The sequence below is a fragment of the Pocillopora damicornis genome, chromosome 3 (assembly GCF_964200805.1).
Source record: "Pocillopora damicornis chromosome 3, jaPocDami1.2, whole genome shotgun sequence".
NCBI classification, from domain to species: domain Eukaryota; kingdom Metazoa; phylum Cnidaria; class Anthozoa; order Scleractinia; family Pocilloporidae; genus Pocillopora; species Pocillopora damicornis.
This window is the reverse complement of record NC_142672.1, coordinates 28,873,922-28,886,092: the sequence shown is the minus strand read 5'-3', so window position 1 is coordinate 28,886,092 and position 12,171 is coordinate 28,873,922. Positions and strand designations below refer to the sequence as shown.

General features: G+C 39.1%; 2 protein-coding genes across 2 annotated transcripts in view; both read left to right on the top strand.

Annotated features, from left to right (window-relative positions):
• LOC149049226 (serum amyloid P-component-like) overlaps positions 1 to 12,171 on the top strand; it is a 61,796-nt gene that overhangs the window by 28,166 nt on the left and 21,459 nt on the right. The window lies entirely within an intron of this gene.
• Positions 1,860 to 6,241, top strand: LOC113664387 (C-reactive protein-like). Its single transcript, XM_089201873.1, has 6 exons — positions 1,860 to 2,004; positions 2,673 to 2,941; positions 3,198 to 3,312; positions 3,486 to 3,542; positions 4,228 to 4,453; positions 5,034 to 6,241. The coding sequence occupies exons 1-6, from the start codon at positions 1,887 to 1,889 to the stop codon at positions 5,407 to 5,409; spliced, it is 1,161 nt and encodes a 386-aa protein (XP_089057999.1). The 5' UTR covers positions 1,860 to 1,886; the 3' UTR covers positions 5,410 to 6,241.

Here is a 12,171-nt window from a genome sequence, read left to right as displayed (position 1 = left end):
GTATGACTAAATCACGTGGTATAAGTACAAAATAGATAGAGAAAGTTAAACTGAGAGCACGATAAAATTGAGCAAAGAAAACTCAAGGGACAGAGATGTATGTTCCTGATCCAGGTCAAGATCTAAAATGTGTGATCTCCATTAGAGCTATTTATAGATAGTCCCTCGCACGAACAGGTCGCTATGGGGGCTAACCTCGATCGTATGCACATAGATAGGAAAGGAACTGGTATTTTACACGAAATACTATTTAAATGTTTGACTTTCCAATTTTGAAGCCACTGTTGTTTCCGGGGGAAGTGAAACGTGCTGAGACAGTTTCAATTCAGACAGTTTGAAGTATTAAAAACATGAACAAGGATCCGGATAAGCGGTAACAGCTCTCTCTTTTCAAACAACTCTTGCAGCACTGCTTAAACTATTTAAAGCATTAAAACATCTGTAAACGTTAACGAATTTCTTTCCGCTTTTTCAATTTCCGGCATCTATTTAGCATATCGTATAATAATAATAATAATAATAATAATAATAATAATATTATTAATAGTGATAATAGGAACAATGACAATTTGCTAGTTGACATTCCTTGAGGTGACTCCTCTTGATTTCCTTCCGCCGTAATTCTCCTAAAAAAAGTAACCAAAATGAAACAGGTTTACCGGTAAATGTCTGTTTCTTATTTCGAGTGCCAAACATTTGGAATAAAAACCTCTTGGTAGGAAGGCAGGGGATAGGGGTGGGCTTTTGATCAATTTAAGCTCATCCTGCCAGTCTTTACATAGTGCCTGCCGTGTATAATGGAAATCTCTGGGAGAGGAGGCAGCCATTGGGATTAGGCTTTTTTCTCTGATTGCAATGAATCTTAGCTCATACCACAAGTCATTACATAATCTAAAAATTAATAAAATTAGAATACTAGCCGCCAGCAGAGCAGCCAGTCCATAGAAGTATTTAAAAGCAGGGTATATCACAGGTCCGAAAAATGAATGAATCGTAAGTTGGAAGTGGAAACCATAAGAAGCGCACACATAGATTTCATCGAACACCAGCCCAAGTCTAAACACTGCTTTAAACACGTTTAGCCGTACAGTAAATGAAAGGTTAGTGCTCGGAGTATCAACAAACAGTGATTAGATCAGTGGAAGGTAAAAACACGGGAAAATGAAGGGTGGGGTTGGAGGGAGGGGGGAGAGGGAAGGGGCTGCTGAACGACAGCAGCTACTTAACTGCTTGTAAACTCAACAAGTAAATAAATGAAGTTAACCACCCTAATAATCATGCGACTGTCTTCAATTCAACTCTACGGACAACCTCTTGTGGGTTAAGGAAACTGGGTTTCTAAAGACTTCAGGTAAAACTAGGACTTCAACATTATGAAGAAATAGCTGCCCTTGAGCTTGAATATCACGTAATCTTCAATGCTAGGCCTCGGACAACCTGTTAAAACCGGTTGTTCTCGAAAAAACCGGTAAAAACATATTTTCAAAGCTTTCTCATGAAACAATAGCTTAAAAAATACATTTAAAAAACTGACTTTGTAGCTCAACTATTCAACATACCACCACGAAGCTTCCTCATTCAATGCATGGCTTCATAGGGTGACATGAGCGACGAGAGAACATTTTGAAACATTATTTTCTCCTGAATTTCCATATCAAACACTAGACCGCTCTAAAATAATAGAGCCTGGAAAGAAAAATAAAGAAACCTAGAGACGCGAGGAAACATTTACAGAGGGAGACAAACAGGAACAAACCAGAAGGCCAAAGGCCTAAAAAAGGGAAACCAAATTAATAATTGACGACAAGATATCGTGTCATTAAAAGCAGATGTTTGCAAAGCCCATGTAAAAGCTTAATGTTACATGTCTGTGGCATTGCGAAATCATGTATCCCCATGAAAATCATTTCTCTTTGAGCTACAAGAATATGATGGCTTTTTTCTATTTATCTGCCAATTTTCTTGCTCTGGTTGTATCGGCGAGCTCTTTGAAGACTTCAAAAGGTATCATCTTTTTTCCCGTTGCAGTGATACTCGCGTTCCTTTCTGCTTTATTTTCCTGATATCTATATCATGTTTTAAAGAAAGTATAAGCCAAAACAATTTTAATTGGTCATCTTCATTTCTTTATCAAACACATGACATACCCCAAACAATGAGTTTGTCTTCACCAATTTTCTTGCTCACAATGGCTACTACTTGAACATCACAACTGTTGGTACAGAACTGGTCCAAGACTCCTGTGAATTCGCTATCAAGTATCTCCAGAAGGATCCATGTTTGTCCTTCAACCTGGCCGATTTGGATGATAACATTGACAATCTGCTATGTGAACTGCTTCCATCTGACCATTACACCCATTCAGACAAGTTCATCACCAACCATCTTTGGTATCACCACAGTATTGCGGTAAAATTCTTCTTCTTTTTCTACATTATCTTATTATCACGTTTTATTATTATCATTATTATTATTATTAACTAATCTGCCAATTTTCTTGCTCTGGTTGTATCGGCGAGCTCTGTGAAGACTTCAAAAGGTATCATTTTTTTCCGTTGCAGTGATGCTCGCGTTCCTTTCTGCTTTATTCTCCTGATATCTAATTATGATTTAAAGAACGTATAAGCCAAAACAAATTTAATTGGTCATCTTCATTTCTTTATCAAACACAGGACATACGCCAAACGGTGGGGTTGTCTTCACCGATTTTCTTGCTCACAATGGCTACTACTTGAACATCACAACTGTTGGTACAGAACTAGTCCAAGACTCCTTTGAGTGCGCGTTCAAGTGTCTCGAGAAGGATCCGTGTTTGTCCTTCAACCTGGCAGATTTGCATGATAACATTGACAATCTGCTATGTGAACTGCTTCCATCTGACCATTACACCCATTCAGACAAGTACATCACTAACCGTCTTTGGTATCACTATAGTATTGCGGTAAGTTTTTTATTTTCTACTTTATCTTATTATTTCGTTTCTTTGTTATTATCATTTCATCCTGATAATAACTAAAATCGGTTACAGTCGTTTGAGCAAATTTTATTCAACTGTTCAACATTAATATCTCTCTTTAGCTTTATGTTCACTTTTTTATTCCTCGCAAGCCATTTTTAAGTCGTTTATCGATCCGTCATCGCAGTTTGTTTGACTGGATTTTATCATGGAAGTAAGTAATTGATTTTCTCGGTTTCAGTCTCCTTGCTTGAAGTTGCCCTGCCAGAACGATGGAACTTGTATACCTCTGTACCGGACAAACAGCTACAAGTGTCGCTGTACGAAGGCATACACCGGAAGCCACTGCGAAAAAGGTAAAGGTTTGGTTTCTAGAACAATGTTTTTAAAAATATTTCGTGCGCGTGCTTGTCGTATCTGATGCCTACTGAGCTATCACTCATCTTCATCTGACTTCATACTGACTTGTTTGTACAAACATGAATTTTTTTCCCATTATTATTCATTTTCTTTGTTCTTTTTACATCAGTTGATAATAACTGCAGCTGTTCATCAGGACCAGAAGGAAAACAGAGATGCAAAATAGGTCAGTTAATATCCCACCTTCGAGCCACTTCCTCTTCACGAAGACCAACGAAATTCGCGCACGCACACGCACACACACACACACACGCACACACGCATGAACAGGCGGTGGATAAGCTATGCGATGCGTCCATGTTTTGCCTTATGGAACTTTATAGCGAGTGAGGTAAGGGTCGAAGTATAGAAGAGAACCCATCCAGGCACCCGCGCAAACATGCAGACACAAACACAAAAGAGGTGAACAGGCTAAGAGACACGTCCGACATTCTATTCACTTGAGAGTGACGACTACTTGTTTTGCCTTCTCCACCTATGCAATAACCATGACATCTATACGACGATCTTCATATACTCCACTGTTGATAATTACATTAGGGCCTTAGATAGTTGTTGAGGACGCAGCCCGAACCCGCTACCTTGCAAAGAAAGTGAGGGAAAACTATCAGTTACCTGGGTAGAACTGCGGGTCGTTCAAAACTTGAAAAGAAGGCGGGATTGAGTCTTATTCTATGTTGCTTACAATCGAATATTGTTATGCTATCGTCGCCGATAAGCGTGCGGTATTTATGAAGAACACTAGAAGATGTATACAAATACTGGATCCTTCTGAGGAAGGAAAATTCATGGAAGAAAGCGCAGTTCCCCAAACAACTCCAAATTTCTGCAATTCATTTCCTCTGTTATAGAGTACCTTATGGTGTTTCCGGAGCCGCGTTCTACCGGAAATTATGCCATGAAGAATCCAGCCATAGCTTCAGGTCTCAGCCAGTTGTCGCTGTGTTTTTTCATCACACTTGTTCAAGACCAAGGAACTCAGACAGTCGTCAGCTATGCCAAGAAACGTAACAATGAGATGCTTGTCGAAATTTACCCAAAAAGGACAATTGTTTATGTTGGCAACAAGTTGTTCCGGTAATGCTGCATATATTTTTTTTAAAAGTCGGTCGGGGTATTTTTTAATCGAGCCACGATAAATCATGATACAGGAAATGCTATGATCGGCTTCTTCCTCATAGATAGTTAATGTCTAACGCTTTGCGGAAAGGAAGAGAGCTAAACATACAAATAAACGAAAAGCCGTGGCTACTTTCTCTTTTCTTACCATGATTTAAACACCAAATATGTTAATCTTTGACAAAACAAATCTAGAAGTATTTTCCTTGCGCTTTGCAAATAACTATTCGGGTCCTTCATTTGAAATGTGATTTAGATCACAATGCTCAATAGGGCATTAAAATCTTTCAAGTAACGAGGACTCGATTATTACGGTTCTAGCCACAAAAGGATGAGGTTTCTTAACTGACCCGGCTTTCGAAATAGTAGCTCAGATCATACTTTTTGATATAGCAGAAATTGAAATGAATGAATGAAAGCAATGAACAAATGGAAGCTTGAAGATTGACTGACCGACAGATTATTGACCGACTTCACTGTTGAATGATCGACAATATTATTATTTACTTTTGTTTTGTTCGCATTGTTTTTTCTTCAGTTTTATCTCGACAAATCTCTACGATGATACCTGGCGGCACGTGTGTCTCACCTGGGAAAATACTCAAGGAGTAGCGAAACTCTATAAAGATGGTCAATTTGCCGGACAGGTAACAAATAATGCCACTGAGAACTTTACACTTACGGCTGGCGGCTTCCTGGTGCTCGGACAAGACCAAGACTCTATTGGCGGAGGATTTATTCGTAGGCAAACTCTTCGTGGCCGATTGGCAAGTGTTAACATGTGGGATAAAGTTCTGTCCGAAAGCGACATTGCCGCTCAGTACACAAATTGCAGCGTACCTTATGGTTCTGTTCTTAACTGGTCTGTATTCAAAAATCTTACTCATGGCAATGTCACAGTTGAAGAGCCGTGAAGTAAATTGTTTAGAGATCAAACACTCTAGACTTGATGTAAAATTCCTTATGTTAGAGTATATATTATAGGCTTGACTGAATCACGTGGTGTACCTACGAAATAGATAACGAAAGTAAAAAAAGCATGATGTAAGTAAGCAAATGAAACTTCAGGGACAGAGATGTATGTTCCTGATCCAGGCCTAGGATATGTGATCTCCACTGAAGTTATTTATAGATAGTCCTACGCACGAACAGGTCGATATGGGGACTAACCTCAATAGTATGCACAGAGTTAGGAAAGGAACGGGTATTTGACTCGAAGCTCGAAGTACTGTTTAAATGTTTGACTTTCCAATGTTGTTTCCGGCGTAAGTGGAACGTTCTGGGACAGATTCGATTTAGGCACATTGAAACATTGAAAACATGAAAAAGGGCAAACGGTGACAGCTTTTCCTTTTCAAACAACTCTTGCTGCACTGCTTGTACTATTTAAAAGCATTTAAACATCTCTAAACGTTAACGAATTTCTTTCCGCTTTTTAAATTTCTGGCATCTATTTCGTACATTGCACAATAATAATAATAAAACTAATGATAATAATAGGTATCAGAAACAGCTGCTGTTACAGCGATTCAAAAGATCTGCATGCTGGGATCTGCACGAATCCTCAGAAAGGTGCTTGGTGTATGAACAAAATGATTGACTTGAGTGACTGATGCCCTCGGTGCATGGTTTGCGTCTAGCTGATGCACAAGAATGTAAATATATACAAATATAAATCATAATCATTGTCATAATAAAAATCGTAATAATGAGAACAAAAAGAATTTGATGATTAACATTCAATGAGATGGCTATTCTTGTCCACTGTTTCCGAGTCGAATTGGATTGTGGAGTTTTGGTTTTTTGTGGAGGGAGAAAAGCCCTCGTAGCAAGGACGTGAACAAAAATAAACTCAACCCACATGTGGCGCCAGCAGGTCCAGGAATTGACACTAAGCTGCAACGGTGGTAGGACAACGAGTACTCTCAGCACTGCGCCATGTCCGTTCCCTAATTTGACATTAAGGTTGACAATAACCATATTGACTGAGAGACTCTTAGCTCCTCGCAGTCGTAAATAGAAAAAAAAAATGGTGTAGCCTGATTCTTAAGGCCAGGCCAAACGCACGTGACGTTTCAACACAAGATCTATCAAGCATTTACGTATTTGTAGATGTTTATGTGCCCCAGGTTCCTCGCCCGCTCGGACGTGAACACCATACTGAATATTAATGCCTCGAGTGGCGATGCTGAAGATATATCCACTTCGTCGGAATTTTGCTCTTCACTGAATTTCTAGGCGCTACTTTACGCGGATAATAAAAGAGAAGGGAAAAGAGGATAAAGGGATAAAACTCGCCAATGAAGCTAGGGAAGAAAAGAGAGGGATCACTATGCAAATTGCAGTCAAACCTGTATTAAGCAGCTAAGCACGGGGAATGGTGGGGTGACCGCTTAATAAAGAAAGAAAGAAACTGACACACAGTGCGCAGCTGAGTGTGTCACTGATTTTCTTACCAAATTTTGATGTGCTTCGTGATCAGTCACTAAAAAGAGCCACGGCAACATAGAATCCATTTGTTTTCTACGTTGTGAAGACGTAAAATATCGTTGACAGTAACGTCATCTATTCGTCTTTCTATAAAAGACCTTAAAAACTAATCAAAACTCAGACATAGTTTGATGCTACTCTGGTTTAAAGATTTAATGAATGTAACCGAAGAAGTTGCGATTTATAGACCCAACATTTGTACACTCCTGTCTAGTGCCTTCATCAGGGGTGATCTTAACACTGCCACAAGAGGTCCTTTTATACGATCACTTATTAGCTGCCTTTTTTATGACGAAGTGTATTATTTGTATTTCAATCACCTATGTAAAGAAAACTATGTGTTTCCATCGAGTTTAAGGTTTCGGCCTCCTTTGCGGAGTGCTAAAAGTGCTTATTCTTTTCTAAAGTTACGAATAGATGAATATCACAGTTCCAAACTGTGTTTGCGTGCGTTATTCTCTCGTTCACTCAGTGAACTCTGCTTTGATCAACAACTCCGAAACTTCCTGGGTCGAGGAGTTCTGCTGTTCGAAAGAACAACAGACATTTACCAAACAGAGAGAGAAACACGGCAGAAAATTCCGCCATTTGCTCAGTAAGAGGTCTCCTGTTCATTAAGGCTTATCTCTGAAAGATAAATGGGTCATGAACCTTTCCTCCGAGTAGTTATCCGCGCTAGAACGGAGTGGTTTAGAGAAGGGTCTGAAGTTTGCTATTGCTCCTCGCAAAATGCCGACTGCTGAAATTGTCGCCGCTGTCGAGGAAAGCATCTCTCAACTCAACGATGACCGTTACTCAGGCGTGCTAAACCTCCTCCCAAAAACATTCAAAAGGATGTTTTCAATGCGCTTATAGCTATTAAAAAGGATTCGGACAGGCTCGTATTATCTGCTGACAAGAGTAACTATGCTGTGCTTATGGACAAACAGTAATATCACCTCAAAGCTTTGTATCTGCTTAATGAGGAAAGTACGTATGCAGTCTTAGACTCTGATCCTACCGGTAAAACTCAAAGAAAGTTAAACAAAATGTTGCTTGATTTGAAAAAAACCTGTAAGAGTGGTGACTATACCTAAAAGATATTTTACATTAGTGACGGTTTATGTCCACGTTTTTGTGGCTCACCTAAAATTCGTAAACCGGGAATTATTTTGAGACCTGTCGTCTCTTTTTTTAATTCTCCGACTTATGCATTTCTGGTTCTCTTGCGAAAATATCGTCGCCTGTTGTTGGGGATACTTATTACACTCTGTCAAAAATTCCTGCGAATTTGCGCATTTCTTTAGACATAAAACTCTTAACGCTTGTGAAGAATTACTATCTTTCGACGTTGTTTCGCTCTTCACTAAAATCCCACCTGATCTTGCCGTTAAGGTTGCGGAGGAGAGACTCAGAGAAGATGCTTCCCTAGGACAAAGAACTGGAGGATATGATTCATCTGCTGTCTTTTTGCCACAAAGCCACGCAATTTGCACACAACGGCACCTACTATCAATGGCAATGGAAGACGTGGAACAAAAGGGCCTTGGCCACTTCACCGGTTAAACCTTTTTTTCTGGAAACGATATGTCGATGATGTTATTTCTGCGGTATCCGGAAATGAATCAGAGCGCCTCCTATCGCATTTGAATTCAATAGAGCCGTCTACTCAATTTACCCTTGAGCGTGAAAAAGATGACATGGCTGCTTCACCGATAAACGAAATGTTTTGGACTGCAGTGCACTGTTTCTTGTTTATCTTAGAGTACTGAGAGACGTGGTTCGACGTGAATTGCATTATCTAGTTATATATGAATTATATAGAGAATTATTTGAAGTGAAAATTGCTACGAGTTGTCGGGAGGTTCGAGTTATCGAGGTGATCGAGTTATCTGGAGTCAACTATATTTGTGTTTTTCTAGATAAGCGTTAGGAGACTCAAAAAGCATATCATTAAGACAAAAAGCATACAAAGACGTAAAGTAAAAAATGTCGAACACTTCGAAATAACTTGAAGGCAGGTATTTTCATAAAGCACCTGAATTCATTTGAAAGGCGATTTTTCCAGTTTAATCCTCTCTAATCTTTCAGGTGAAAAGCTGAAAGAAAAAACGAATTAAATGCATAAGCATAGCGCCAAAAACACTCTTTTCAACAAGACATAGAGTTGGAATTGCGAGATATCCAGCAACTTAAGCAAAAGTCTGTTCTGCCAATGCGAATTGAATCATGACATTGATGAGAAAAAAGGTGACGAGGAATCCAATAACAAACTACAGGGCCTTTTATTGTTGGGCTTCCTTCATCATATGTTATTCACAATTTAACACCAAGATAATGGGGAAATTAAAGAAGTTTGTCGCTGTTTGTTTCAATGTAATCACCTGCTCCATGATATTCTTTAATATCACGAAGACCCATTCAAAATCCGTAATTGGTTCCCTGCACTTTCGTATATTTTTGACATAGGTATTGCCTACAAATAATAGCACAGACAACGCTTGCAATCTGTTTGTGTTAAGATTATTGTCCCTATTATGGTGCAATAAAATAATGAGCTGTGATAGTATGTAGAGCTCTTCATGAAAAAATTCGGATCAATTTCCTGCTAATTGATGTCCCATGATAGCAGATTAATCTACGCTACAATTCAATTTGTCTTTTGACAGCCCCTGAAGAATTTTTCTACAACTGAAGCAAGTATACGAAGATGAAAGCTCGTTTTTAGACATCGCAGAACAGCAACAAAGGTAAGCTGACACCAACGACTTACAAACGCATCAAAAAGAAAACTAATTAAAAGAAAAGGAATAGATCATGGAAGAACTGATATTGCAAGCGGAGATCTTGATGTCATCCTCTTTTTCCACTCGAGAATATCTTAGTGCGACTTGAGTCCTCTAATTCAACATTCTGTTGACAAATGACAAAATCCAAAACCCACCTGACGCCTAAACTCCTGTTGGAAGACCTAGACTGAAAAATCAATGTTTTTTTAAATCTAAAGAAGTTCAAATCGTAACCGTGGCTTTACTCAGATTATAGCAAGGCCCTATCAGTGACAAGAAAAATGTTTGTTTGTCTTCGCTATACATCAGCGGGAACATATCAAGAATTTCAATCGAAGGCGATCACACTCAGACTGAAGTCGCTCGAAATAATAACTCTGAGTGGCTTCGTCTACTTTTTGACCGATATGCTGTTCGAACAAACCCACCTTACAAAACCGAATAAATTAAATAAATTTGCAGATGATAGATAAAAAGCTGATCGCAAAAGGTCTCAACGGAGTTAAGCGTTAGCCGGACCTTTTCCAATTTAGCCGTGAAGCGTAAAAACTTTCAAATTCAACCGTTAGTCATAAGAAAAAATCTACCGTAAAATTTTTCTGGTGGCCTTAATGGAGAGATAATAATCGTTAGCCGTAAGTTGGCCAAAATTTTAGCTGTGAAAGCCATCACTCCATTGGAACCCTTTGCGAAACCCCCAATTTTCTATGGTTCGATTATTCTTCGAATTGTTCTAAAAAATCGCTTCTTTTCGAGGACGGAGTAAGAAATAGACCAGAAATTGATGGACCCAGCAAAGATCATGTCCTTTTCCTGTCCTCATGATCAAACCTTCACCTATTACCTAGATGACAGAGTCTCCATTCAAGCTACAGTAGTCAGCACCCTCGTTGCAATTCCTGCAACTATATCTTTAAACGTGTTACTGATCGTTGCAGTGATTAGAGAGAAATTACCGCAAAACCATACATACCATGCAGGTTCCGAGCGCTACTACTAACTGAGTTATGAAGCCACACTTTGGGTGTATGAGGGTTCTTCCACCCAGTAGAGGAATCTGATCTGTGAAGCTTTATGCGAGATAATGGTAATCACTATATTTCCACGCACCCTGGTATTTTTCAATATTTCGGGACCGTTTAGATTATCTATAATCGGGGTTTATTACACCTACGATTATACTCAGCACCTGATTGATTGAATGTTTAGCGTAGTGCTTTCTGAAGACTTAAAAAATTAAGGGCTACCAGATAAATGTTTTGCTTTTGCAATTTGACTGAAATCACTTTGATGATAAATCATAAAAGCGTGTGAGAGTTAGAGGTAAGATAACGTTGGTCACATTTTCTGTTGTGGGGTGAAAAGCTTTTATTGATTGAAAATTTGCTACTTTTGCAGACTTGCACAACGTGAAATAATCATGTCAGAGAATTGTAATGACTTTCTCCATCTTTTTCAAACCTCGCACTTCTGTAGTATTTCCTCATTCTCGCCGATCATGGCCGGACGAATATTCTGATAGAACGATTGTCAATAGACCAACTTTCAAAGCGATTTACAGGGAATTTGATATTGCTTTGTTTTTTTGTCTTTTCTTTTACTTCGCACTGTGATTGGTTCAGAAAACATGAATCAAGAATGGCTTTTTTGCTTCAAGAACCGAGAAAGAAAGCCAATTGTGTTTGTAGCACAATAAACTCACGAGTGTTGCTTATGTTTTCTTTGTTTTGTCACGGTCCTCTGCTGATTTTTACGACTCCACTGCCGGCATTGTCCAAAAATTACGAACTTTGTTAGTCCGCTTGGGTAGCCAGCTCGAACACAGGATTCGCTTCCTATTGTCCACGGGCGCTGCCAGCGATATAATGATTTCATGTATTGTATTTTGCTGTAGTTTTATCTCCTTCGTTGCGCGCTTAGTGCGAATAGTTGAAGGAAAGATGTGAAGTTTTATATGAAATAATTCATATTTGTACTGCGGTTGTAGATGAAAGTGAAATGTGATCATCGCAGTAAATTTTCCAATTTAAGCAATTTGGAAAGAAGAAGCCTGAAAAAAATCAGGGCTTCAACGGGATTCGAACCCGTGACCTCCGCGATACCGGTGCGATGCTCTACCAACTGAGCTATGAAGCCACACATTGGGAGCGAGGTCAATTTATTGAGTTCATATCTTCCCGTGCAGTGAAATGGAAAATTTACTGCGATGATCACATTTCACTTTCAGTTGAAGGAAAGTTTGTTATTTTCGTACAATGGCGAAACTTCTAAACTACTATGTCTTGCTGTACGCCACAAGAAACGAAGATTCGTTTGTCCACTCGAAGAGCCTTAAACTATTTTCCATATAACCCATTTAAAAGGAAAGGATGAACTTTAAGTGGCCAGCAGAATGTTCTTCTCTCAGTTCACACCCCG